This window comes from Budorcas taxicolor, chromosome 19, assembly GCF_023091745.1.
Source record: "Budorcas taxicolor isolate Tak-1 chromosome 19, Takin1.1, whole genome shotgun sequence".
NCBI lineage: Eukaryota > Metazoa > Chordata > Mammalia > Artiodactyla > Bovidae > Budorcas > Budorcas taxicolor.
In genome coordinates, this window is record NC_068928.1 from 56,007,371 (window position 1) to 56,034,574 (window position 27,204).

At 59.4% G+C, this 27,204-nt stretch overlaps 3 protein-coding genes across 6 annotated transcripts in view; 1 reads left to right on the top strand and 2 right to left on the bottom strand.

Annotated features, from left to right (window-relative positions):
* Positions 1-3,026, bottom strand: part of TMEM104 (transmembrane protein 104) — a 54,641-nt gene extending 51,615 nt beyond the window's left edge. For 2 of the 3 annotated variants that reach the window (XM_052657414.1, XM_052657412.1), the window contains exons 1-2: positions 2,952-3,026; positions 2,036-2,152 (exon numbers count right to left, since the gene is read on the bottom strand). In XM_052657414.1, coding sequence (XP_052513374.1) covers positions 2,036-2,080 — 45 coding nt within the window. In that variant the 5' untranslated portion in view covers positions 2,081-2,152; positions 2,952-3,026. The remainder of the gene's footprint in view (positions 1-2,035; positions 2,153-2,951) is intronic. The other variant, XM_052657413.1, reaches the window with a different exon arrangement.
* A 248-nt stretch (positions 3,027-3,274) lies between these two features.
* On the top strand, positions 3,275-8,920 carry NAT9 (N-acetyltransferase 9 (putative)). Of its 2 annotated transcripts, none has more exons than XM_052657657.1 (7): positions 3,275-3,349; positions 3,956-4,047; positions 5,190-5,299; positions 5,844-5,987; positions 6,565-6,624; positions 6,775-6,869; positions 6,987-8,919. In XM_052657657.1, exons 2-7 carry the CDS (start codon positions 3,971-3,973, stop codon positions 7,119-7,121), a joined length of 621 nt encoding a protein of 206 aa, XP_052513617.1. In that variant the 5' UTR covers positions 3,275-3,349; positions 3,956-3,970; the 3' UTR covers positions 7,122-8,919. The 2 variants fall into 2 exon arrangements, with proteins under 2 accessions (XP_052513617.1, XP_052513618.1); XM_052657658.1 differs by having other exon boundaries at positions 3,302-3,349; positions 3,962-4,047; positions 6,987-8,920.
* Positions 8,921-9,614: 694 nt separating this feature from the next.
* NHERF1 (NHERF family PDZ scaffold protein 1) lies at positions 9,615-26,539 on the bottom strand. The gene is made up of 6 exons (XM_052657963.1): positions 25,882-26,539; positions 15,557-15,718; positions 14,402-14,555; positions 11,857-11,897; positions 10,665-10,754; positions 9,615-10,465 (listed from the first exon to the last, which is right to left on the bottom strand). The coding sequence occupies exons 1-6, from the start codon at positions 26,344-26,346 to the stop codon at positions 10,271-10,273; spliced, it is 1,107 nt and encodes a 368-aa protein (XP_052513923.1). The 5' UTR covers positions 26,347-26,539; the 3' UTR covers positions 9,615-10,270.
* Between the last annotated feature and the right edge of the window lie 665 nt (positions 26,540-27,204).

The following is a 27,204-nucleotide window of genomic DNA, read 5'->3' on the forward strand; positions in this document are numbered from 1 at the left end:
TGACACCCACGAGTGGCAGGATCTCACAACAGGCACAGAAAGGTAGGGAGCGGCTTGGGGCTGGGGACGTACCGCTCAGCGTCAGGCTCTCCCAAGGCAGCCAGCGCGGTTCCGCCTATGCTCTGCTGAGCAGGGGAATTCAGCTGCAGAGGAAAGCAGCGCCTGCAGTCAAGTCTCTTCCGCAGTCCCTCTGGGCTCAGTGCGGGGAGGTGGGGGGTGCATCTCCAACCCTCCTGGTCTCCCAGGGGATCAAGAATCATTCTCGCAGGACGGCAGTTACGGAAACCTCAGGCAGGAGGCGTGTCCTCCGCTCAAACCCTGACCGCTAACTCCTGCTTACTGCCACCTCACCCTCAGTACCATCCACCTTCCCCTGCCTCTCTCTTCACCAGCACGATTGGAGAACATGAGCCGCTGTTTATGGCCAATACCCAGAGGAGGCCCTTGAATGCAGACCTTGAACAACACCCAACACATAGGAGATGGAGGGAAAGAGTTTTAAAAAGCGGAATTTGCGGAGGCCTTTAAGTCTCACTGCCCCATTTCCTGTGGGCACATGCTGACGTGTGAAATGATTACTGAACAGCTGGAGCCCAAGGAAACCGGGCATATCAAAGGCTCTCTTTCCCAAGGCTCAGCTACAGAAATAACTCATTTCCTCACCTCTAAGCTTACAGATGTCGGAAGATGACACAGGAGCCCTGGTGACGTTTATATACAGTGTGGACATGTCATTGCTGATACCCAGAGGAGGCTGTGGCTATTACATAATTCCACAGATGAAAGGAGCATAATCCGATCCATTTCAAGGTTCAAGAAAGACTAACCTGATCAGTTATGAGGGGAAGGGGCTTCCCTGGTGGCTGAGGGGTAAAGGATCTGCCTGCTGATGTAGGAGACGAGGGTTTGATCCCTGATCTGGCAAGATCCCACATGCCCTGGAGCAGCTAAGCCAGTGACCCACAGCTACTGAGTCTGTGCTCTAGATCCTGGGAGCCGCAACTACTGAAGCTCACACTCCTAGAGCCTGCACTCCACTGCAACAAGAGAAGTCACTGCAACGAGACGTCCAAGCACTGCAATTAGAGAGTAGCCCCTCGCTGGTCACAACTAGAGAAACGCCCATGTAGCAATGAAGATCCAACACAGCCAAAAAAAAAAAATTACGAGGTGAAGAAGGGGCCCTTGGAGTCACACACGAATGGCACAGGACCTCGGTGTGAGGGTTTTTGTCAGCTCTTCTCAGAGGTGGATCCTTATCCATCACATCACAACTTAGCAGAGACAGAGGAGCATAGATCCCGAGGGAAGTGCAAAGCAGGGCAGCTGTACTTTCAGGAAAGAGGACTTCACTACTTAAGGCAGTGCTGCCTTTTCCTGGGATACTTAGCAGCACTGGAATACTTGGTAACAACATGAATCAATCATTTGATTATTCCAATCCTCCAGTCCTTCAACTATTCACCCAGGCAAGAGGACTCCGTGATGGAACCATGACCAATCTTTTACAACACAAAGAAGATAAACTGAGTGTATGTGAGGGTAACGCAGACGCACAACAGTGAGAAATCCATCATTGTAATTGTTCTAATTACAGGTTCCAGCAAACCACAACGGGAGGTCTCCGCATGCTTTCTCTGCCTCTTACGCCATCCAAGACTATAAAAGTTGTGCAACATAAAGTTCAGGTAAGAAGTGAAGTGGTTTCAAACTGCTGAGTGGAGCAAAACCCATAGTCAACAGCCCCCATCCATATGAACTGACCTCACAGTTTGCAAGAGACAGCAGCCCTGAGATAAAAATAAGGGGCAAGCAAGTCAATTTTGTGTTCCTGACTGCTCTCTGAGCAACATGTAAAGAGTTAACAAATCTGACTCTTATCCTCTGTTCACCATGGCTTGCTGCTGACTTGGGTTCCCAGACCCCAGCCGTGAAAGCTGCTGGGCTCACAAGCACAGTCCAGAGGAAGCAGTATGCTTCTCTAGAAGCCAAGGGCACCGATGTGGGCAAGTTAGGCCCCCAAAGTGAAACTCACGTAGGGAGAATAGGGCTCCCCGGTCTCCGTGATTTCGCCTGCCATTTCCCAAAGTGAGGAAGGGTCCCTCGGGGGTCAACGTTTCTTCCTCGCTAGGGCGGCAGCTGCTGCGGCTCCCTGGAAAAAGAACAGACTTCAGCTTTCTCATGGACCTAGACAGCGGCTGGGGATGTCTGCAGGGCTACCCCCTCCCCATCCTTTAATCAGATGCTTAAGGCCTCAGGGGCTTCCTGGGTGGCTCAGACAGTAAAGAATCTGCCTGCAATGCAAGAGACATGGGTTCAATCCCTGGGCTGGGAAGATCCCCAAGAGAAGGGAATGGCAACCCACTCCAGGATTGTTGCCTGGAAAATCCTATGGACAGAGGAGCCTGGCAGGGTACAGTCCGTGAAGTCGTAAAGAATCAGACACAACTGAGCGACTGACACTTTATGGCCTCAACATCTGGCACCAGACAGCGGGGACAGAAGTTATCTCCCTGTATGACGACACCTGGGTGGTCTCTTTCTACCTTTCCCTGGCTGTGCAGGGCATGTATTCATTGCCGCTCAGACTGCAAGTGATTTAAGGGTCCTCGGATGCCACTAAGTCTCACCCAGCACAAGTGTCTCCTTAACACACTCTTGTTATCCCCATTCAATGCCAGCAACAGCCAGCTCACGATCGCAACAGGGCAGCCAAATAACTGTCTCCACCGCCTGGGGCAAGGGGCTGGGAGCTTTCTGAGGTCACCACCTCCCAACCCAACTCCTTGTTCCAGAGCCCCGTCCAGGGCCTCCGCTCCACGTCCCCTAACCTGCCCTGGGGCTCTCGCTCCTCTCCGATCCTCTTCCCCATTTTCCTCCTCTCTCCTGAAGGAGCCCCGAGTTGGGCACGACCTAACCCCTCCCGTCCCCCCAGCCTCTCGCCCCGACACCTGCAGCGAAGCCGGCTCCGGGCCGCCGCTGCCGCTGCCTGCGATCCCCGAGGCTGCGACCGGCGCCAGCTGTCCCGCACCAGCGCCTGCAGCGCGCATGCGTCCGCGCCGGGAGCCCACCTTTTCCGCGCGCGCCGCGGACGGGGCGCACGGCGCGCACGGCGCGGATTGGGCGCCTCGCGGGGGCGGGGCTGCGCGCGCGCCTCCGCGGCCGCCGTCTGCGGGGCGGAAGTGGTCGGGGCGCACGGCGCGGATTGGGCTCCTGACGGGGGCGGGGCTGCGCGCGCGCCTCGGCGGCCGCCTTCTACGCGACGAAAGTGGGCGGGGCGCGCGCCTACGCGCGTGAGCGAGGGCGGCCGTCGGCCCGGGGAAGGAAGCTGTGGGGCCGAGTGCGAAAGGTGGGCGCCTGTCCCGGCCAAGGAGCGGCTGTGGATTTGGCCGTCCCCGGGATCCCAATGGCCGTGGGGCTCGAGAAGCGTAGCCTGTGGCCCCTCACAAAGGGCAGGCGATCGAGGCCTTCCGCCCGACTCCCTCGAAAGGGGCCCAGGATGGGGCCCGCCTGGCTCACGAGAGCCCCGGGGTGTGGGGGGCGGTTCTCTGGGAAAAGGGGTTGGAAACAGGTTTAAGACGCGGCGGAAAATTAACCGTCTGGGGCGGCGTCTTAGGACTGGGGCAAGTGATGGGATAAAGTTGGTGCAAGTTTCGGTGATAAATCTTCAGGCTTGGGTGTGAGGCCTTCTGGGTGATGGGGTGGAAGGGATAGCCCATGCTTAAAGGCTCCTTGAGATGCGAGTCCAGGATTGTTTAATTATCTTTCACCAGCCCGGTTCCCCTCCTTGCAAGGGGTTTAAAGGCCGTGTTCTCTGAAGGGTTTGTGAAGGAAGAAGGATGGCGGCTCTCTTCTGACAACTTAGCCCCTGGAGGCTTTTAGCGAATTGAGAGCCCAGGTTCCCACCCTAAGTGGGAGGAAACTCAGGTGCTGAAATCTTTGCCCTCCCCGCTAGCTGCAGGCTGCTACCATGAGGCTGAATCAGAACATCTTGCTGCTGGGGAAGAAGGTGGTGCTGGTCCCCTACACCTCAGAGCATGTGCCCAGGTAACTACTCCCCTGACATGGGCTGCAAGCCAGCTCTCCGGTGCAGTGAGGAGGGTCAGCCTGTCTTAGCCCAAATCTCAGAGGCTGTTTTTCTCTGAGGAGGAGAAATATTGGTGTGAGAAGTCATTGCAAATAGGAAAAAGTGAAAACTGAAGCAGAGGGCAGTGACCTCCCTGGCGGAAGTCACCGGTCCCCCTGTTTCCCCCTTTCACCCCGCCCTTCAGCTTCCTTTTTGACCTTTCAGCAAGGAATTCCTTTCTGTAAACCACATGTGGGTAAGGAAGAAAGGTATTGTCTTCTCTCCTGGTTGTAAAAGAGTGCCACACCCCTGGTGCCAGTAAATAGGCTCAGTTCTTGGAGACTGAATGCTGCTGCTGCTAAGTTGCTTCAGTTGTGTCCGACTCTGTGCGACCCCATAGACGGCAGCCCACCAGGCTCCGCTGTCCCTGGGATTCTCCAGGCAAGAACACTGGAGGGGGTTGCCATTTCCTTCTCCAGTGCATGAAAGTGAAAAGTGAAAGTGAAGGCGCTCAGTCGTGTCTGATTGTTCGTGACCTCATGGACTGCAGCCTACCAGGCTCCTCCGTCCATGGGATTTTCCAGGCAAGAGTACTGGAGTGGGGTGCCATTGAAACTGAGCCGATGGGTTGTTGTGAGATCTGTTGTTTGGGATGGCCAGGACTGAGTCTCAGGGTGGGGCTCTTGCGGTGGCAGTTGGCGAATGTCTGGTAGAGGGGCTGGTGGTGCTGTATGCGTGTATTCCCTGCTTGTAGTTTTCCTTTGGGGGGTTTCTGGCACTCCGCCTTTGTGGAGATCTGTCCAGCCTTCTTTGCTGAGTTTGGCTTGCCATTACATCTCCTCAGGAATTTGAGGAATGTTTAGTTTCCGACTGCTCCTCCGCACTGACCTCTGAGACAGGAGAGGAGGCCGGACAGATAGGACTGGCTCCTGCTGTCTCTGGCTACTGGGCCCGTGGCCTTCTGCCATAGGAGCCATTATAACCCTTTCTTGGGTCTTCTCTGGCCCTCTGTTAGCCCTAGGGGTTTGCCTCTCAAGCATCCGTTTCTTCATCTCATAAAACGTCAAGACTTAGGCTTCTGAATGGGTCCTGCTTGGTGAAGGCTGCCCCTCCGCCCCTGTAGGTACCACGAGTGGATGAAATCAGAGGAGCTGCGGCGTTTGACGGCCTCGGAGCCGCTGACCCTGGAGCAGGAGTACGCGATGCAGCGCAGCTGGCGGGAAGACGCGGACAGTGAGCAGCGGAGGAGGCCTGCGCCGGGCTGGTTGTGGGAGGGCTGATTCCAGAGGCTGTCCTGGGTTCCCTTCCTTTCCCATTCCCCGCTGGCCCCCCAGAAAGGTTGCAAAAAAAAGCACTTTGTGGAAAGCCGGGGAGGTGCCTGAAACCCTGAGACTGGGACGGCCCCTGAAGCCAGACCCCGAGGGTGGGGGCTGGTGCTTCTGCTCTCTTCCCCACTCACTGCACCGGGCCTGGAGGGATTTAGAGAAAGGAAAGCTTGTGGGGCTCTGGCTGTAAATCAGGCCGCTCCCCCTCGTGCCCCTTGCTGCAAGCCCAGTGCGGCCTTTGTGTCGCATCCCCCTCTGAGAATGCAGTCGCTGTTTGCAGAAGGCTACTGTTTCCTGAAGGAGGCCACTTTCGGGCTTTGTAATCAGCGGGAGGAAGCACCAGCTCCCCTTTTCTGCCAGACTCAGACAGGGCTAGTTCTCTGGCTCAGGTAGGAAGACTGGCCTATTCCCTCCTGTGGGGAGAAGGTGACAACCCTGTCCCCCCTTCTCAGAGTGCACCTTCATTGTGCTGGATGCAGAGAAGTGGCAGGCCCAGTCGGGCACCAGCGAAGAGAGCTGCATGGCGGGAGATGTGAACCTGTTCCTCACAGATCTCGGGGACCCCTCCTTGGGGGAGATCGAGGTCATGATTGCAGGTTCGTTCCACCTGACCCTGCCCTCCTTTCCCTCTGGCCCTCAGATCCACTGAACCTAAAGCTGCCGAAAGAGCTCGGTGCAAGGCCCTGGCCTTGGTGAGCCCAGCACCTGGCTGGGCAGACCACCACTTGGCACCCTGTTAGCCACACGGCTCACCCTCGGTGGTTCGTTTTATTCCCATCTCATGCGTGGGTGTGAACTTAACCTTTGGTTTTAGGATTTGCAGGCTGCAGTCTGCCTCATCTTTGAGGTGGACTGGGGGCCCCCCAAAATCAGTGCTCTTCCCTGGAGCATCTTCCTATGCTGTGTGAGGAGCCCCCCGTTTCTGTGTCTGTCGTGGTCCTCAGCCTCTTTCTAAAGGGCTGTGTGCACGTGCTCGTGGGGCAGCACACTGAGCTGAAGGGGTCAGTTTTGGGGTCAGGTTGCTGAGTGTTGCTCATCTGTGAAACCTTGGGCGAGTTGTTTAACTTCTCTGGGCCTCTGTCTCTTCATCTGCAGAATGGTACCCGTATTTGCAAGCTTCCTAGGGTTGTGAGCCGGGCATGCAGTGTCAGTGACTCTTGTCATTCCTCCTAGAGCCCAGCTGCAGGGGCCAGGGCCTGGGCACGGAGGCCGTCCTTATGATGATGCTTTACGGTGAGGAGGGCTGGGCAGGCGGTCCCAGGGGAAGGAGAGGGGTGGGGGTGAACCTTCAGGCCCAGGGGTGGGGGCAGGTGGGGTAGAGGGTGCTGGGAGGAGGGGGGCGGGATTCATAGTGCGGCTTACCCTCTCTGATCCCTTCCGAAGGAGTGACCAGGCTAAGTCTGACCAAGTTTGAGGCTAAAATTGGGCAAGGAAATGAACCGAGCATCCGGATGTTCCGAAAGCTTCACTTTGAACAGGTGAGGCTGGTGCTGGTGAGAGGGTGAGGCCTGAGTCTGAGCAGGGGGCCCGGTGGTGCTCGGACCTGGGTCTGTAACTTAGCCGGCCTGGCCCTGCTCTGGCCCTGGCGCACGTAGGTGGCTGTGAGCAGTGTCTTCCAGGAGGTGACGCTCAGACTGATGATGAGTGAGCCGGAGCGACAGTGGCTTCTAGAGCAGACCAGCTACGTGCAAGAAAAGCCCTACAGAGAGGGGGCGTCGGAGCCCTGCTGACAGCCGCTGTGTGGAAGGCCTCCCCGTGATGATGGGCATGGAAGCCTGGAGCTCTGCTGACAGCTGCCGCGTGGACAGGCCTCCCCGTGCGGATGGGCGTGGAAGCCCGGAGCCCTGCTGCAGGTGAATGGATGGAGCCTAGGGCGCAGGGTGCGCTGGCCCCACTCCAGGCTGGGAATCTCCTTGTGGGGCCCTTCAGACTCTGGGCCGGACTCGGCCTTGGCCTGCCTCTGGCTGGCTGCTGTGGCTGGGCTACTCCAGGGTCAGCCCGCCCTGCCAAACCTGGACTCAGACTGTTGTGGATGGCCCGAGTCCACAGGCGGAGGAGGCAGGTAGAGGCGGCCTTGGGGACCAGAGGGGCCTACGACCTGGCAGGGCCTCCCTTTTCCCCAGTAAAGCGCACTGCATCCAGCTGGCCCTGTTCCCTCACTGGGCTGACGGTGTGGGGGTTTGTGCTCAGTCGTTCTGCAGAAGCAGGAGGGTGTGACCCCGGGAGGTTTGGAACGGAAGGAGGGAAAGTGGTGGGTGTCCTGGTCTTTGGAGCCAGTTTTGAGGGCGGAGTAAGTTAGATCTGGACGCAGCTCCACGTGGCTGGAGCACCCCCCGCCGGCTGCAGGAGGAAGCAGAGGCCCCCCAGGCTTTGGCCTCCTGAAGGCACTTCGCTCTCCCGGCCTCATCCCGCGGCCCCGGGAGCAGCTCCACCTGCTGAGGCCACGAGGGGGTGCCCGCGGCACAGACCTCAGATGGCCGGGCTGCGTGGCAGCCAGTGCTTAACTGGCAGCCGGGCACCTCAGAGCCAGCGGGACAGCCTTTGACGTCTGTCTCTCATCACGCCCTGTCGTAACCCGGTGGCATGCTTTCAAAACACAGTTGGAGAAGAGACCTTTGAGGGCACCTAGGGTATTTTCGTGGAGAAGGAAATGGCAACCCACTCCAGTGATCTTGCCTGGGAAATCCTATGGATAGAGGAGCCTGGCGGGCAGAGTCAGACGCGACTGAGGGAGGGGCAGGCGCTCACTAGAGGCCCCAGGGCTTTTGATGACAGAGCCAGCACTGTGGCTGAGGACTCCTGGCTCCCAGGCCTCTCTCAGCAGATAGGAGCGCGGAAAACTAGAGCCTAGAATACGCCTGAGGGCTTTCCTGCCAAAGCAGGGGACGTGGGTTCCACCCCTGGTCTGGGAAGACCGCACGTGGCAGAGCAGCTGAGCCCATGCATCACAGCCACTGGGCCGGGGCTCTCGAGCCCAGGAGCTGAAGTACTGAGGTCTGTGGGCACCAGAGCCTGTGCTCCCCAACAAGAGGAGCCACCGCGGTGAGAAGCTCACGCCCCGCTAAAGAGCAGCCCCTGCACGCCAAAGCTAGAGAAAAGCCCCCGTCGCATGAAGACCCTGCACAACCATAAATAAAATCATTAAAGAAACATGCCTGAACCTAACACACAAACTGTTTGCTGAGGTCCCAGGCCCCTCAGTGACAGTTGCCTCTGAGCCACCTGTTCCTTTCACCTGTGCCAGCTTAATCAGAGTCAAAAGTCCTTAGGGCATCCCCACCCAGCAGGTGAGGTAGGGAGGGCCTGGTGGGGCTGGCACACCTGCGGGGACCTCCATCAGAGGTCAGAGGGTGGGGGCAAGGGTGAGTAGGGTCAGGCCAGGCCCAGGCTAACTGCTGCAGTTGGTGCCGTGATAAGGGTTTTGGAAGGTTTCTCTTTACCAGTGGTGGAATTCTAACCTTAACAGTTATAGTGATGATCAGATAGTGACCTTCCCTGCTTGTTCAGTCCCAGGAGTCTGGCTTGAGTGGCCTCTGGGTGGGGTGGAGGATAGCCCATGAACTGGGCCCTGCAGGCCATGCTGGCAGCTATCCAGGATGCCCTTGGGTCAGCAGCATAGAGACCCGGACCTCCCGTGGAGGAGCAGGGCCTTTCAGCCTTGGAAGGTCCCCTCCACCCCACCTGCCACAAGCATGTCCCAGGGCCCAGCAGGCCAGGCTTGTCCTCCCCATCCCCACAGTCAGGTCCACGGCCAGGTAAGATGAGAGTATCTGGGGGGGCAGGGACACCAGCTTGGGCCATGCCTGGGCATCTGCACCTCCCTGGCTGTGGGCAGAAAGATTAAAGCCAAGCCTTCGTCTCCAAGTCTGGCTCCATCGTGGATTCACTCTTTGAACGCTCCTGGGATCCAAGGTGGGTCTTAGAGCCCTCCCTTTGTGCACGTGGGCCCTAAGCTCCCCATTTCCCTGCTGGTCATCCCTGTAGGGCAGCCCTAGCGAGCCAAGCACACAGGGGCCCCGGCGGGTCCTCCCACAGGACCCACACATGGCCTAGCAACCCAGCGGCTACAGGCTCGAGGCCCTCTGGTTAAAGCCACCCCACTTCTGGCTCCGGGCTTGGGATCCTAGGGAGCCCTAGACCATCCTCTCAGCCAGAGGCCACTCTGGGGACACCCATGGACAGAGCTGCAAAGGAACACACAGAGGCCAAGGTGGTTTGGAGAAACTAGTTGAATTTCGGGTAAGAATTTCCTTACAATTGTGTCTGGCTCAGGGCTGGGCAGGGGGTGGCCAAACCCTCCCCATGTTGCCTAGGTCTCTGGGGGGAGCAGAAAAAAGTTGAAGGAAGGGTAAGGCCACTGCTACGTCCCGGATGCAACAACCTGGGAAATCATGTTAATCAAGAATTGAAAGTCCTTCTAAACTCTGTAGTACTGCACTTAAAAATCAAAAATAAGATGCCCAAGTCACAGCTCTGAGGATGGTGGCCCCAGTCCACTACGGGATGTTGCTGTGGTTGGAATCCTTCCTTGGTAGATCCCAGACCCGGTCATCACTTGGGGTCAGGAGGGAAGGGGACCTCTCGCCCAGTCTTAGGATCTTTGCTCGATGGAGGTCCCAGTGACGTCCCAGGAGTGTGGCAGGGGGACTGCAGGTGGGCTGAAGCACCCAGCGAGGAGGGGCACAGAGTCTGCTTTTTGACTGGGGCAGGACAGAAAAACACCTTGTCGGAGGTAAGGGAAGAGTATGGTTCTCTAGAAAGATCAGATTTGCCGAGAGAGGAGATGCTGGTGCTGATTTGTGTGCTGATCTGGGGGTAAGTGGGGGAGAGGGAGTTGGCTGGGTGTGGGACTGGGCTTTGCTGGTGCAGGGGGTGCGGCTCAGAGGTTGCTGAAGAGTTCGTTTTTCTTGCTCCAGTCCATCTGCGGGGCCCGTCTGCTGATGCGCTTCTGGTGGGCCCTCTCTTTGGCCACGGCCAGGGAGATGTTGAAGTCCAGGATGGGGTCAGAGGACGAGGAGGAGGTAGACGAGGGTGCCGTGGAGTCCTGTTTCTTGGGGCTGTCTTGGGAATTCAGCTGCAAAGAGGAGCAAGAGAGCGGGCCTCAGTGCCTCGGCGAGGTGCTCCCTTGAGGCCATGCGTGGGGAAGCCAGGTCATGAGAACAGAACGTGACTCAGCGTGTGACCTCCACAGCAGGCTGGTGTGCCAGGAGTGAGCGACGCCTGGGAATGGACTTGCTGTCACCCGGGGCCACCCCCCACCTGCCCAGCCTTACCTCCTCGCTGGTGTCACTGGAGGCGGTTCTTGCCAGGGGTGGCACGGGGCTCTCGGAGGCCGTCTCGGCCAGGGCTTCAGGACTGTTCTCCTGGTACGGAGAGGAGGCATGTGGGTGGGCAGGCCTGAGCTACGAAGGGCATTCCCGGGGAAGACGGGGCCTTGGTCTGAGCCTTGCCATCCACCCCAGAGCCTGCCTGAGCCTGCCAGGGCCCCGCAGGGATTTATATTTTCACATTCTTCCAAGGATCAGAGGGCAGCCAGGTTCCAATCCAGGGCAGTGGGACCATCCCTCGTGGGACTAGCTGGATGGCTCACCCCGCCCCCGTCCTCCCAGGCAGCCTCTGGAGTTGACTCCTTCTTGGCACAGTGACCACGGAGGGGCCTTCTGCGCTGTGGGGGTGCCAGGAGACTGCTCGGTGTGGGGAACACCCATGATGCCCCCCAAGTCTCCTACAGCCCACCTGACTTGTTTTCTTGGACTTGACCCCGGATTCTTGAAATCTTAACCCTCAAGCAGCCAAGAAGGGCTTCGAGGGAATAAGGTGGGGGAGAGTGAGAGACCCACAGGGAAAGTGACTGAAGGCTCAGGTGGTTCAGGGCCTTCTTGCTGCACAACCCCCCCCCCCCCCACCCCGGCAGGAGACCCCAGGGAAAGGAAGCCTTAGAGCAGACCCCGAGGAGCCCTGGTCTGACCCTGAGGGGGCTGTCCCAGAGCCCAGGCCTTGGGCTGCAACTGGGCACTCTGCTTCTGCCTGGGTTCCTGTGGCCCCAGCTGGCACTGGGCTGCACCATCTCTCCCCCGGCCCCCACTGCCTCCTCTTCCCTTCGGCCTGGGTAGGAGGGGCTTTGTTCTCCCAACCCAGACTGGAAGTAGCAGGGCCCGGGCAGGCGGCGGGCAGACACTGCCGCTCTGTTCTTGGGGGGAAGAATGGCCTCCTGTGTGGTGGGGAGCTGGAGGCGGGGCCCGTCACCCAGGATGGTGGCTGTGGAGGGCCTGGCCAGGCGGCCCCGTCCCCTCTGCCTCGGCCCCAAGCTGGGGCCCTTACACGGCCTGGGGCTCGGGAGAGAGCTGCCAGGAGACACGAAGTTTCCACCTGAACCAGACCCTGTCCTCCTCCTAACCACGCCTCCTCCCCCACCTCCCGCAGCCCCAGGACTGAGCCCAAGAAGCATCAGGGCTCTGCCTTTACCTTCTCGATCTCCCCGTTGGTAATGGGCTCAGGCAAGGGACCTAGATGGGAAGAGAAGAGCGCAGGTGAGTCAGAAGCTGTGGATGGAAGGGGGGCGCGGAAGGCGGGGGTCGTGGGTTTGGGTAGACCACTCAACCTTGTTCCCCAAGGTCAGTGTTTAAGTCTCTTGACTGCCACCCACTATAGCACATTGGACATTCTGGCAACCCAGCAGCCGCAGACTAGCATTTAACAAAACAACTTGCCTTTACTACATCGCAAGGCTCTTTGATATTTCCTATTCAGATTGATTAAAAAGATGGGGGAGGGATGGCTGGGGAGCTGGAGATGGGCATGTGCGCACTGCATATGTAAAGTGGAGAACCGACAGGAACTTCCTGCACAGCACAGGGCACTCTGCTCAGTGTTACGCGGCAGCCTGGACCGGAGGGAGTTTGGGAGAGAATGGATACATGTATATGTATGGCTGAGCCCCTAAGCTGTTCACCTGAAACTGTTATAACATTGTTAATCGGCTATACTCCAATACAAAATAAAAAGTTGAAAAAAAAAAAGGAAGAAAGGTGCCTACTTAATTAATCCCAAGAACCACAGATGAGTAAGGAGCTGTTTGAAAAAAGCGCTGTTGTAGACGGGGTTGAAATTCCAGGCAGCTGCCTCCCAACCACCCGGGATGCTGGTTAGAAATACAGATCCCTGGGCTTTGACACCAAGGTGTTTATCTACGTGGGTCTGGGACAGGCCTAGGAATCAGTATTTTTCGAATGCTTCCTAGGTGATGGTTGTGTCAACAGAACTGGGACCATGCCCTGGTTATGATTATCACCTGCACCAGCTGCGAAAGAACCCCAACTCCTCCTGGCCAGTGTGGGGATGGAGGGGGGCCCCAGGGCTCAGGGCAGAGTCCTGGGCGTGCCGTCCCCCAGCCAAGGGGGAACCTGGTGGTGGCAGGTGGGGTCAGAGGGCAGGGACACGGCCTGGGGTCACCCTCCCAGGCCTCGCTCAGGGTAGATGCCCCACCTGGCCGCAAAGGAGGCTATTCCCTCTCAGGTCAGCCTGGGTGGGTTTCTTCTGAACTCTTAGCTTAAGGTCAGGGTACGTCTTTCTCCTTGCCCTGGACTGGGCAGGCACACCTCTCGTCCAGCCCTCCCACAGTGGCTGGGCAGGGGACACAGGGACCCTGACTCACCCTCCACTGCACCCGCTCACCTGTGAGCCGTGGGCTGCCCAGCTGTGGGCAGGAGGCAGCGGCTGAGGACGTACAGTTACATGCACTTGGGAGGGGAACACCCGGGCAGGGGACCCGCCCCCACACCTCCCTCTGCAGGTCCTCTGATCAGAGGCTGCAGTCATGGAGGTTCCCAGGGCCCTTCCTCCCCAGCCAGGGGGAGGAGAGAGGGTTGATGACTTGGGAGTCGGGGGAGAAGGGTGCTGGGGGAGTCACGGGAAGGTAGAGGGGCAGCTGAGTGGAGTCCAGATTTCAGCTGTCTTCCCACACTGGGGCCTCCCTGGTGGCTCAGGGGTAGGGAATCTGCCTGCCAATGCAGGAGACCTGGGTTCCATCCCTGGGTCAGGAAGATCCCCTGGAGAAGGGCATGGTGACCCATGCCCTTGAACTCCACAGACAGAGAAGCCTCATGGGCTACAGACCACAGTCAGGCGGGACTGAGCGACTAGCACTTTCCCTTTCCCACACCACACTGCCAAGAGCGAGGCTGGGGGCTTCTCGGGGCCTCAGCTTTCCCCCTAATGAGGATGGGGATTATCAGACTTACCTGCTTTCCATGAACTTGGGAGACAAGGGCACAGTGGTACCCACCTCCCATGACTGGAATCTGCTAGTGACTTCCAGGATACCCCCACGACCCACTGGGCCCCACCAAGCTGGTGATCTGAATTTGTGGCAAGACCTCTGTGTGGACCCCTGTGCTCCACATCTGACCCTCAAGGAAGCCCCACCCACTGCACAGTCCAAAGAGGTTCCACCTAGCGCCTCCCACCCCCTCGGGAGCTGTCTTCATCTTCCCAGGGAGAAGGTCCAGACCAGGGAGCAGAGCGCGGCTCAGCTCCTCCTTGCCCTGGGCTGTGGCTGCCCTGTTTGGCTTGGGCCAGGGCGGGGGAGGTGCCAGGCTTGGCAGGGTGATGGAGTGGCGGGGAGGGCAGGGGCCCAGGGACCCACCGCTCTCTGGAGCCAGCAAGCCTGGGTTTCCAAGACAACCTGAGAGAAGGGAAGGGGAGGCACTGGGCCCCTGTCACTGGACTCTGATCTGACCAAGCCAAGGCTGGAAGCCGCCCCAGAGTTAACTGTTTCCTTTCATTGGCCCTGCCCTGAGCGCTTACCGCGAGGAGTAGAGTTGGGCAGAGCGGGGGAAGAGGGGGGTCCCCTCCCTCTGCGGAATCAGCAGCCCATTCCATCTCACCATCCCTTGTGTGGGTCCCCACCCCCGACCCCCCCAGCCATAAACCATCCTCAGAAACCCACTGCCCACGACGGCTTCCTCTCCCTGACCCTCTCCCCCAACCCACACTGCCTAGCCCAGCTCACCTTGCAGGTGCTCCTGCGACGGGATCACTTTGCATTTCTTGAAGAACTCGTCCGTCTCCCTGTCCACCACCAGTAGCTTGGCCTCATCCCCGCCAGCCTTGATGGCAGACACCACCTCCCCGTGTGGCTTGCCCTCCACGCAGACCCCATTCACCTGTGGGTGGGGGCAGGGGTTATCCGCACAGGTCTCAGTTCTGGGTGGGGGGCAGGTGACGGCTGAGCTGGTTGGCAATTGGGGAACACGCAGTGCCCACCCCAGCCCCCTATCCCCACCTGTAGAGCCCTGAACCAGGCCGAGTGGTCCTCCCCTTTGCAGTTGGATGGGGAGGCAGGACACGTGGGAAAAGCCAAAGAAAATACCCGGCCGAGACTGAACAAACACAGCTGTGACAGACGGTTTGGGAAGGGTCTGGGAGGCCTGGGTTGGGCCCCAGCTTTTCTAGGTACTTCCCTGCCTGGGCCTTGGTTTGCTCGCATGTAAACTGAGACGTCTTGGGAGAGCTGATCTTCCAGCTCTGAGGCTCTAAGACTGAGATTCTGGGACCTGCCCCAGGCCCTGGGTTCGTGTTTCCTCTTCTGACCGGCAGAGCACAAGGGTGCAAGAGCATGCCTGCCAGCCCCACTCGGGGCACGGATTTCATGGCCCCCAGCCCTGCCCTGTCCCCGTGCTGGTGTGGAGGCCTCGGAGAGCGGGAAACTGGCCCTGGCCCCAGGCAGCTCCCTGGACGGATGCGGGAACTGTGGGCCGCTGAGCCTGTCTGCCCGGCGAAGAAGAGCCCACAGGAGGTGCCAACAGGAAAGAAGTCAGTTCACCTGTCTGTCTGTCCATCCATCCGTTCACCCATCTTTCCTTCCTTTTTTAAAAATTTTTTTCTTGGCCGCACCTCGCAGCTCGTGAGATCTTAGTTCCCTGACCAAGGACCCAGGAGAGGAAGTGTGGCGTCCTAACCACTGGACCACCAGGGAATCCCCATCTTTCTTTCCTTCCCTCGTGCCCACTTACCCCATTCTCCCCTTCCCTCCCGCCCTCTCTCTAGCATCTACGGGCTGTCCGGGCCTCAAGGGCTAACCAAGGAGCAGGTGGTATGTTGGCTGCCATGGAGGAGGCTGTCAGGAAGGAGGGGCCTGGGAAGGGGACAGGAAGCCTCACGTTACCTCCACGATGCGGTCTTGGGCCCGGAGCCCCGAGGCCTCGGCAGGCGAGTCTGGGTCCACAGCCCGGATGAACTGGCCTGGCTTGGACTTGTCGCTGTGCAGGTTGAAGCCGTAACCACTGGGGCCCTTCTTCATGGCGCAGAGCCGAGGCCGAAGCTCGCGCTGTGGGGAGAAAGGAGGGGCCGTAGTCCTTCCACACCGGCCCGGGGTGCTGCCCTCCCCACTCTGTGCCTGAACCCATCCCCTCCGACCGAGAGAGGCTCCTCAGGTTCTCCAGCAGCCAGAGAGAATGCTGGCCGGGGACCCTGCCCTGCCGCAACCTGCCTGGGCGCCCCTGGGCACAGAGCCGCCCCTGAGTACGCGCCACCGTTCCCTCTTTCGGCAAGTGAGGGGTGGGAGCAGACTAGCTCAGGACTCTGCCTTTCTGACATTCTAAGGTTAATCATGTTATTTTTTTGGCCACACCAAGAGGCATGTGAAATCTGAGTTACCCAACCAGGGATGGAACGTATGCCCCTGCATGGGACATGTCGAGTCAACCACTGGAGCGCTAGGGAAGTCCCTTTATCTTGGTGTTTTGATGGCTACCTCATCCCTCCTAGCTAATGGCTTGGTCAGCTTCCCTCCTGGTAGCATCCCCGCCAGCCTGAGTACCTGGGACAGTGACCAGGGACCCCCAGCCCTTTTGTACCATCCTCTCTGCAAGGGGGAAGCAAGGGCAGGTGGTTACTCAGAGCTGGCATACATATTTACAGTAAAGCCTTCCCTCGCCTACATGGACTCCCGGCTTGTCCCCACCAAGCCAAACGGCCCACCTAAAGGGAGCTGGGAACCAGATGACCACGGGGCTGAGGGAGGCACAGCCAGGGGTCCCGGACGTCCCACCAGCAGAAGCAAGGCTGAGGACAAAGGTAGCGACAGAACCCCAAAGAGCCTGCTGGGTCCCAGGGAGCCTGAACGGGGAGGGGGCGGCGGAAAGCAGGGCTGGACTGCGGGGAGCCCCGTGCGGCTGCGACCTGGAGAGGACCTGCCAAGAGTCCACAGACAGGCTGTGTGCAAACACTCAGACCCTCAGCTCCCACCATCCTCAGCCCAGCTTCAGCAGCTGTGGCCCGAGGGCACGTTTACATGATGGAGGGAGCTGAGGCGGCCTGAGCTTGGAGCCCGTGGACAGACATGGGTTCCCTCTCCCCCAGCCCCCAAGCCTGCCAGTTTGGGATTATCACCCGGATGCCAGGCAAAGAGCAAAAGCCGAAGTCAGGGCCCTGGCCCAGCTTCCAGCTTCCCGGCTCAGTGACCCGGGGCAAGTCATTTCCCTCTTAGAGCTTTGGGTTCCTTGTTTATAGACCGTTCTTAGTGCCACCTGCCTCCCAGGGTTGCTAGGAGGTCCAGTTAACATACGTGGGAGCCCCTGAGCACCCCACACCCCTGTGCATATGGGGACGCCCCCGTCGTTGCCAATACCGATGGACACAGTCACAGGAAGCGGAGAGGTGAGATTCCGAGGGTGGGGTGCTGGTCGTTCTGAAACCTCACTGCCCAGCTGGGAGAGGAGGCAAGGGAGGGGTGGGGTGGGGAGGACCCACAGGCCTCCTGCCCCAACCTGCCAGGCCCAGGAGGCAGCTGCCACCTGCGGTGGACTCAGTCCCCACCCCTCGGCTCTGCGGAGGATGGGGGAGTAGGGGGTGGGGAGGGTGACTCTGCTTTCCTTCAGAGGCCTGGGCGGGCCTTTCAGCTTCAGGATGTTGACAGGGGGTGTGGAGAGGCCCAGACCGGAAGGAGGGCAAGGTGACAGTTAGGCTTGGCTTTACCAGTCTGGGGATCCCAGACGGGCAGAGGCACTTACGTGAGCATGAAAAAGGGGAGGGGGGCCCACGCCCCAGGGACTCCCCACGGCAGCCCCCTGCTGGTTGCCACCCCCCATCCAGTTCCGGGAGTAAGTGAGGCTCTTCTCCTCTCAAGCTAAGCCCTCCCCCAGGCCCAGGGAGAGCAGGAACAGGTCCGACCAGTTGCTGTCACGGGGAGGCTCGGCTTTCTGCAGGCAGCGCTCCGCTGTCACCCTGAGAAAGCGGGAGGGTGAATCACGGGAAGCCAGAGGGTGGCTAGCTGTCTCCTGCCCCTCCGGCCGCCCTTGACTCCAAAGAGCCTCCCTCCCGTGGGTTAGGACCCTAACCCTAACCCCCATCCTGGAGATGGTGAAAGTGAGACCCCAGACGTGAAGCCCATGGCCCGAGCGCCACGGTGGAGGAGCCAGGACTCCACCCGGGACTCTGACTTGGAAACCCATGTGCCCTGCCACCATCCACGGCAGGACCCAAAGCCTAGACTGGGAGGAGGCCCACTTGGGCAAGAGCTGCAAACTCGGGCTGCAGCCTCTGCTGGGAGGGGCGGGGAGATGATGAAACCACAGGCTTCCTTCCGGGGAGGGCAGCTCGGTTGGGAGCAGGCAGGCCTGGTGGCTTCCCTTACTGATCCAGAGCACCTGGCACCCTGGGGACCCTTGCCTGGGGACCGGTCCTTTGCACCTCACGGCCCTCTGCCAGGCCATGAGGATCTCAGGAAGTGGTAGATCCCCCTCCAGGGGCCCAGGAAACCCCAGGCATTTTCCGAGGCGCTCAGGCTAGTATAGAACCCCACCCAGCTCCTACCTTCCCGAGTCCCCGGAGACTGGGCAGGGGGCTCCCTTTCCTTCCCATGTCTCTCTCCACCCCTCCTCCAGCTGCCTCCAGAACTGTCACCGTCAGCTGCTGAGTCAGTCATCAAAGGAGCCTAGCCCAGCCTGGCGGAGGCTGGTGCTGTCTGGAGTCCTGGGGCAGCTCCCTGAGGTCCCACACTGGGAAGATGCGGAGAGCTCAGGCGCTGGCCAGAGCTTGGCCACCGCTGCTCTGGGCCTGGGCCCCTGGAGCTGGGGCAAGGGGATACCTGGGCCCGGTATGGGGCCCCCAGGAGCTCACAAGTGGCCTTGAGCTGTGGTTGCAGCCCCAGAGGGGTCCGCGCTGGAGGTGGGGTGACTTCGAGGGGAATATGGCCACAGAGTGTTCAGAGACTCAGGTGGGTCTCAAGTGACCATGGCAGCTTGGGAGTAAAAAATCAGGATCTGCTCAGCGAGGAGACTGGCAGAGAAGTGAGAAGAGGGTCCGAGAGGCAATGGTGGCTGAGGGGCTGTGCAAATGGGCTGGGGTGGCTGTGGGTGGACAAATCTCTCACTCCCGGGACAATAACAGAAGCAATTTTTGGAAAAGACCCCTCCAGGAGCGCTGCCTCCAGATTCTTCTCCTGCGGGCTTCTCCCACCCTCCTGGTCTCAGGAGGTCCCAAACCCCGCACAGGCCTGGTGGCTGCTCTTGCACCACCTCCCCCCAACCCCCAGGGAGCCCAGCCCCACCCCCGAGTGGCCGCCCAGTCACCTCCACCCACGCGGCCCAGGGAGCAGGCGTTGGGCACGGAATTCAATAGGCACCATCAGCAGCCACCTGGGAGGCTGGGGAAAGTCGATACCTAATCCCAGTGACCGTCTCTGGGGAGAGAGCGGGCCAGGCCGCTCCCTGCTCCTCCCCAGGGAGGGGAGGCCGGGGGGCCAACGCCCCACTGGGCCAGCCCCTCCCTGGCCGACGCCATGGTGATGAGCCCTATAGAAAATATCCCACAGGCTTGCTGGCTCTGGGTCTCAAAAGGTGGGGCTGGAGGAGCAGGAAGACCACTGGGGAGGCGACCACTAGCCAGGCGAATGGACAGAGGTGACTGGTCACTGCCCCTCCCCCAGCCCAGCCAGCCGGGGCTTTATGCAAATAAGATAAGAATGGTACCTCCCGCCCCCAGCTAGGGAATCGGCCTCAGCAAGGGGGGATGGGTGGGGGTGGTGGTGGAGACAGGGAGACCTGGTCCTTCTGGTGGGGGAGGGGTGGGGATACTGGGGGGAAGGGGCCAGGGCTGCTCTGGAGACAGGCCTACGCCTGGCGCCAGCTCTTCAAGGAAACCAGGGTGGAGGAGGCGGCTCTGCCTGGGGGGTACGTGTGACCCGGCAGCGTGGGGGCACTGTCTTTTAGGGCAGGCTGCGGAGTGACCGGGAGCTCAGACCGCAGGCCAGGGTCCAGGGCTCTGGGCTGAAAGCATCCTCTCCTCACCCAAAGGGAGGGATGACCAAGGGCTTGGCTGCCACTGACCCATGACCTCTGACCCTGATGTGCCTTCATGTATTTCACCCTAGAAGACCCCCACCCAAGGTCTGCACACACTGAGGAATGCCGGACAACCTCCCTTTGTGGAAAAAGAAGGGACTCTGGCCCTCGATCCCGCTGCTTCTCAGCAGGAAGGCCTCTCTATGGAGCCTCGCAGGCTGGGATCCAGGTGATAACAGGGGGACTAGCGCTCTGACACTGCCCCCCAAGGGCCCTGAGCCAGGTGCCCCCCCGCCCCGCTCTTCTCTCCTGGTGCTGGCCGGAGACACGCCGATGGAGCGTTTGGCTCAGGTCTCCCCAGGGCTGGGCAAGCCTGGGATGGAGCAGCCTGGTACCTGGGCTGCTGCCTGGCTGGACACCATCCAGGCTGGCCGCCCCATGCCTGCCTGCCTGTCACCCTTCTCATCCCTCCCCCTCCTCCCAGAAGTCGCTGGATTTAACTCCCGTGGGCGGTCCCAAGAGGCTCTGTAAGGACCTTCTTGGAGCTTGTGAAACTGGGACTCTACTGAAATAACAAAGAGCAGCTGGCCTTTAATGAGCACTTGCTAAGGGCCAAGCGCCACACTGGGGCTTTTAAGTGTATTTTCTCCCTAAAACTCAACTATAACTCTTCGAGGAAGGTATTACCACCCTCACTTCACAGTGGAGGAAAGCCGGGTTCAAATAGACAGCATAAATTGCTCAAGTACACGCAGCTGATGGGAGAACAGGATAGACTTTGAGCTCAGATCTAGAGTGGCAAGGTTAAGAATCCGCCTGCCAAGCAGGAGACAAGGCTTCAATCCCTGGAGAAGGGAATGGCGACCCACTCCAGTATTCTTGCCTGGAGAATCCCATGGACAGAGGAGCCTGGTGAGCTACAGTCCAAGGGGCTGCAAAGAGCTGGACATGACTTAGCAACGAAAGAACAACAACTAGAGCAGCTTGTCTCACAGAAACAGAATGCCAGTCATGTCGGTAACTGAGAAGGTTCTAGCAGCGATATTAAAGAGTAAAACAGAAACACGAGTAATCAATTTTAACCTTATTTAACACAACATATCCAAAATATCATCATTCCAACAGGTAATCTAGTGAAAAGTTAGCAAGGGGATATTTTACCCTTAGGGCACATCTCAATTTCGACTAGCACACTTTAAGTCCTAGGAGTCACGTGTGGCCAGTGGCTGCCGTAAAGGCCCATTCTACAGAGCCCAGAGGCCTCACTCTCAACTATTCCTACATCCCCACGGCCTTTGCTGTTTCATTTGGGCATCACGGCCTTCTAACAAGTACAGAGAGAGGCTGGAGCCTTTGTCCCTGGGAAGTCAGAGCCCTGGCCTCAGTCCCACAGCCATGAGCGATACTAGAACCCAGATCTAACCCAACAGTCAAGGCAGGCCTCTGCGGGTGGGAGCAGGATGGGGGTGGGGGTCCTTTTTGCTACAGGGGAGCCCCAGAGCCAGCAAGGGCAGCTCTCAGGCCCTGGAGATGAGGGTACAGACTGGGTCATTCTCGGCCAGGCTCATCACACAAGAAGGATGGGCCCTGGAGCCTGCCCCTTCTGGGCCAACGCCTTCCCTCAGGGCTGACACCTTTCCTGACCGTGTCCCCTGGAGACAGAAGCACCTGGGAACCCTGAACCCTTGCAGGGAGCTGGTTCCAGCAGCCTGAACTTAGGCCTATGCGATGGCCCTGGTGCGGCTCAGAATGTGATGGGCAGAGTCAGAGTGAGCGGGGTTCTCAGACACCGCTCTGCTGCAAGGTTAGGGCTCACTAGCTCAGAAGCCAGGGGCCACCCCAGGAACCGATGGAGCCTCAGCCTCCACATGCAGACAATAGGGCTAATCTGTCTCACAGGGTGGTCGTGGGGATTCACTGAGATAAGTAAGGCGTGCTTAGTACAGAGCACGTTGCCAGACACAGATAATAGCTACCATTTATTATTTATCAAGTCACAAAATGGAGAAAATAATACCTAATTTGCCAGGTTGTGGTGGCGGGGGAAGAACAATGGAATTTGTATCATTATCTTTAGGGCACAGGGCCGGGCAATTAGCAGACTCTGGAGAAATGTGGGTTTCTTTCTCTGCCTTGAGCTCCCATTACTAGAGCTCTGCTTTCTCTAAGAGGCTTGCAGCATCCACATAACCTTGGTGAGGCCCCTTCTTTTCTAATTCCTAACCCCTCCACTTTCTTGGGGGCCAGTGGATGGGAAGCCTAGGGAGGCAGAGAAGAGCCCCCGTGGAGACATGACAGGGTTCCTTGAGAAGGAAGCCCCTTTCCTCTCTCCAGGAGAATGTCTCCAGGATTGAACAGGAACCAGAAGATAAGGGGCGGGGGGAGGGTGGGGGGGGTGATCCCTGGGGAGTGAGAAATCCCAAGTATGTGGCTTAAAAAGAGGAAAGGACACAGAAACCTTCCCACCCTGTCCCTTTCAAATCCAAACACCCCGCAGCTCAAATCCCCCTCTGCTCTCTCCAACTCGGTCCGGTCCGTGGGAGATGAAACCTGGGAAAGAGGTTGAAGGCTGCCAGCGAATCATGCCCACCCCACACTGTGCCACCTGGGGTGCCTATCCGGTCTCTGCCTCTGGGATCAGCGTCAGGTATGGCGGGAACCCACCCCCCAGGTGGGCACTTACACTCCCGTTCCTCCCCATCATCTCATCAAATCTCCCCGACAACTCTGCAGGCTGGGAGCCTCTCTCCCCATTTCAGAGGAAGAAGCTGAGGCTTGCAGGGAATGATGAACCATCAGGGCCCCAGAGCCAGTGGGCAGCAGGGCTGGCATTCCCAGACTTCTGGTTTTAAAATGGAAGCTGCTAGTAGGCAAGAAAAAGCCAATAAGCTCTATCTGGAATTCTGATCTCTGGGTGTGCTCTCTAGGCACAAGCAGGCCCTGGTGGGCTGGGCTGAGATGACCTAGGACAAAGGTCCCCCAAGGCTGTTTAGCACTCATTCATTCATGCAAAAATTATTTACTGAGTCCCTCCCTGCCCTGAGCCTGGACAGCACTGGGGCGATAAACATAAATAAGCTCCAGCTGTTGCCCTTGGGACTCTGAACGAGGTGGGGGAGAGGTGAACAGATGATTCAGATACTGGGCGTTCGAGGGTGAGAAAGGGTGGAAGGACAGGGAGCAGGCAGAGGTGAGGCAAGACAGCTCGTGTTGCCTGTGCGGTAGAGGAAAGGCCACTTGGGAGCTGAGTGGTCTTGGGGAGCCTGCCCGGCACAGAAGGGGACCGAGGGTTCCCAAGGGCTTGCTGTCACCCCCAGATTAAACAAGAGAAAATGGAAGCTCAGAGAAACTTGGCCAGAGGTGGCGCGGCGAGTGCAAATATCAGGTGCGGAGGCTCAAAGTGCATGGCACGCTGGGAGGGAATCCGGCCTTGGTGTGGCTCGGTGGGCTGGGGGTGTTCGAGAGGGGCAGTGTGGGAGCGAGGCGACCAGACTGTGAAGAGCTGATTATTCAACAGTAGTAATCCCAGACTGAGCATCTAGGGATGCCAGGCTTGGCCACAGCTGCCAGTGCCCAACGGGAGGAGCAGATCCAGGCCTGGCTGCCCCCTTGGGTGAGCGTGTTATCATCACTGTGAAATGCTTATTAACCCACAGCCTGGCCACCAACGTTCACTGAGTGCTTACTTAGTGGAGGCTCTGAGCTACTGGCTTAACAGACATCCTCATGTAACCCGCCAACCCCACGAGGCCGCTGCTGTCACTCCTGAATTAAACGAGAGGAAATGGAAGCTCAGAGAAACTTGGCTCGAGATGGCTCAGCGAGTACAGCTGAGCAGGGGTGCTGTGGCTCTCTCTCCCCGGGGTGGATGTGAGCTGGGCTGGAAGCACCCTACACCTTTCTCCAAGACCAGTGCTACGAGCACCCCTTTGCCTTCTGTCCTGAACTGTTGTTGACCCAGGCTGCTCCTCCCAATGAGATGTCACCTGCTACTCTCTCTGCTTGACAACTCCCCACCAAAACCTTTTCCACTTCCGAGAACTAAGGAAGATGTCATGACAGCCCCCATAAGTAAATTCAGATTCAAAGTAATCAATAACATGCAAACGCTGTATGTATCCCTTATACAGACCCCACCCCCGCCCCCGTCTTCTTGGGGAACAATGAACTCTTGTGTCTATTAACTTTTGTTTTTTTTGAAGACAGGGTGAGTCACCTGCATGCCCACCATACCAAACTTTACAGGAATTTCCTACCAGAGGGGCTTAACACTGCTGAGCGGCTACACAGAGGCTAAGGGAGATCCCAGGTCGTGGCTGGGATTCAAATGCCTGGGCGCACAAGGAGCTCAGTCCAGCTCCCACTAGGGGCTCAAGCGTATTATTATTTGTAAAATCCTAGGGAAGGCAGGTGTCACTGGAATCCAGTGCTCTCATTTTATCGATGGCAGAACCAAGGCTCAGAGAAGTTCTGACTCTCTTGTTGACCCAAAATCCCAAGAGGCCTGGTGATGTCCCAGGGAATGGCTGGAGGAACTGGCTGGATAAAGCATACACACGGATGCAGGGGTCACACCCCGACCTGGGGGAAACCCCATTCTGTGGTCGCCCAGAGAGCAGGAGCCAACCTCTGCTGCTTTTCAGATGGCCTGGCGGGGGAGTGCACGTGGAAGGTCAAGACTCCATCCTGGCCTCTGCGTCCCCCACCCCTAGCAGCAAAACCAAAAGGGCAGTGGGAGGAGCCAGCCGAACATGACTGCAACTTGGCGGGCGGGGGGGGGGGGTGGGGGGGGTGGGGGGGGGGTGGGGAGTTACTTGTGCAAGTGCCAAAGTCCATTAAAAAAAAAAAGGGAATGCTAAGTTGGTGCCCTCAGCACAAAGTTCAAACTGGATTTGTCTGGGACCAGAGATCATGAGTTCCTACTCCCTGGGGTCAACCCCCTGCCGGGGTGCTCTGACCCCACCCCCACCCTTGCCAAGGCCAGCTTGGCGGCGGCAGGAAGTGGTCACCCAGTGGCCTTGGCATTCCCAGCTACTGGTGACCTCACTTCTACCAAACCAGTTGGTCCTCTCGGGCTCCACCTTCAAACTAAAAGGCTGAACTGTGCCCTTTCTGTGTCACGGGAGGCTCCTACCGGTACCACGGACACCCCTGCCAGCAGGTGGAGAGCTGGTGAAGCCGAAGAGGCCCAGGGGAGGCCCCGACCCTCCTCCCTCCAGTCTCACCTTAAGGCCGCCCCCACTCTCTGAGCAAGGAAGGCTCAGTACAAGTCCTGTTTCTCCTTGCCCCTCCTGCAGCTGATCCAGGCTGGGGTTATAAACACCCAGCGTGGGCAGAAAGCAACCAGCTTGCTTGCTGTCCAGGGCCTGGAGTGAGACAGCCGGTGCCAGGCAAGACCACCTGCCGGTGGTGACCTCCTGGCTGCTGTCCCGCCCCCCACCCCCACAGCCAGCCACTTCTCCAAAGTCTTCCCTCCTGCTCCCAGATAGGAGCTAGCTTACTCCTCACATTCCTGAGAATCATAAATCCTCCTGGGGGCAGAGCTGCCACCACCCCGGACCAGACGCCCCTGCACCTCCTCCCTCAGCCCCGCCCCCACACATCTCCTGCAGATGGTGGAGCTTCTTTCTTAGAAGTCACGCTGGACTTGAGGAGGATGAAGTCCACCGGGCTGAAGTTAATGATACACAGGCTAGCGGGCTGCGGGGAAGGGGCGAAAGGGCCCCCTCCCCTCCCCTTCTCCTCCCACCGCTGCAGCTCCACAAAGAAAGAGGGTGGTTATTCCTCCGGCTTTTCGAAGTCGGGCCGCTTCATTTACCACCCCCAGGGGCCTGTGGAGGGAGCTGGCCTCTCGGAGCAGGGGTGGAATTGGGGGTCCCAAAGGATCGGAGCAGACAGCCACCAACAGAGTGGAGGAAAGGGAGACTGGGCTTCCTTGAGCCGCCCTCCTTCACCTTCACTCCCTAAGGCGCTCAGGGTCCCAGCCCAGCCTGGGGATGGGACGTAGGGGTCGTGGGACGCAGCCTCAAGACTGTAACTGCCAGCTGGCCCAGTCGGCGGGCGGAAGCAGTCTCGCCTCCGAAGATCGAGTTTCAGAAAGACAAGGCGGGGAGCAGGGCTGGGCATCCCGGGCGCCTGGGTCTCCCCACTACTCTCCTTCCCCCCCGGTTCCATCCAGCCTCGCCGCGAGGCCCGGGCCCGCGCTTACCCGCTCCTGATGGCTCTGCTCGGCCTCGCGAGGCTCCGGCGCGGCGGCCGGCGGCTCATCTTCGCCGCCAGCCCCTCGCTCCTCGGCGGCGGCGGCCGGCGGTTCGGCCTGCCCAGGCCCTTCCTGGGCACGCAGCATCTCCTCCCGGACCTGGACGCCCAACTTCTGCAGCCGCTCGTCGGTCTCCGGGTCTACCACCAGCAGGCGCACGGAGTTGAGGGCGGCACGGATGCGGTTCACCACCTGCTGGTGGGTCTCCTTCTCTACGTTCTCGCCGTTCACCTCCACTAGCCGGTCTCCGGCCAGCAGTCCTGACTTCTCGGCCGGCGAGCCGGGCTCCACCAGCCGGATATACTGGCCTACCTTGCCCTTTTCCCCGTGCAGGTGGAAGCCGTAGCCGTTCGGACCCTTCTCCAGGCAGCAGAGCCGGGGCAGGGGCGCCCCGGCCGCCGCGTCCGCGCTCATCTCGCCTGGCAACGGCTCAGCGGCGCTCAGCGGTGTTCGGTCGGGGTCCGGAGACGGGCCGGTCCAGCTCCGCGTCCCACCCTGCGGGCCGGGAGGCGAGGGCGAGAGCGGCAGGGCAGCCCGGCGACGCCGGACGGGCCAAGCGAGCAGGTGTGCCGGGAGCCGCGGCGGCGAACAGCGAGGAGCCGAGGAATCAAACACCGATCCCCGCCCCGCGCGGCGACTGAGCGTTCCAGAAACCGCCCGAGCCGCATACCCCGGGGGCGGGGCCGCGCGGAGGGTGTGGACCGCCGCGGGCCAATCAGAGGCCTCTCACGGAGGCGCTCTGGCCGGGTGAAGGACCCTGACCAATGGAAGCACCCGGGGGCGGGGCTCCGGGCTCCGCTCGGCGCCCCGCGGCGGGAGAAGAAAGAGCGCTCAGGAAGTGGAAGTGTTTGTTACTGAGTGGCCCGAGTGCAGGCCCGGGGAGGGGCGCTGGGTGCGGGGCGGGTTCCTGGTACCGGGCTGGGTGGCTCGCAAGATCGGTTCTGATTCCATCCCCCTTCCTCCGTCCGCCACCACCACCACCACCTGCATCAGGGATTGAGCGCGCCAACCCTCGGGTAAAGGACCTTGAGGCTTTAACAGCCTTCAGCCAAACTGTGCATCTCCAGTTGGGGGGTGAGGGTGGGGGCGACTGTTGCTAGGAAAAGCAATCCGGCTCCGGGGCTGCGAGGTCCCCGCAGTTTTACTGTGGTCCAGGCCCACCTCGGACCCAAGAGAGTAGTTCGAATGACAATATTTTCCAGTTTGTGGGGCGCTTAGTGCAGGGCCTGCTAGTAGGGATGCGGGCTCCGATCTTTGCTGGGACAGTGTGAA

Coding starts and splice junctions, on each gene's coding strand:
- NAT9 (XM_052657657.1), top strand. CDS start 3,971: ATGAGGCTGAATCAGAACATCTTGCTGCTGGGGAAGAAGGTGGTGCTG. Junction 5,988..6,564: donor GATCGAGGTCATGATTGCAG/GTTCGTTCCACC, acceptor CATTCCTCCTAG/AGCCCAGCTGCAGGGGCCAG. Junction 6,870..6,986: donor GAAAGCTTCACTTTGAACAG/GTGAGGCTGGTG, acceptor TGGCGCACGTAG/GTGGCTGTGAGCAGTGTCTT.
- NHERF1 (XM_052657963.1), bottom strand. CDS start 26,346: ATGAGCGCGGACGCGGCGGCCGGGGCGCCCCTGCCCCGGCTCTGCTGC. Junction 15,719..25,881: donor AGCAGAGCCATCAGGAGCGG/GTAAGCGCGGGC, acceptor TTCTCCCCACAG/CGCGAGCTTCGGCCTCGGCT. Junction 11,898..14,401: donor GTCGCAGGAGCACCTGCAAG/GTGAGCTGGGCT, acceptor CTTCCCATCTAG/GTCCCTTGCCTGAGCCCATT.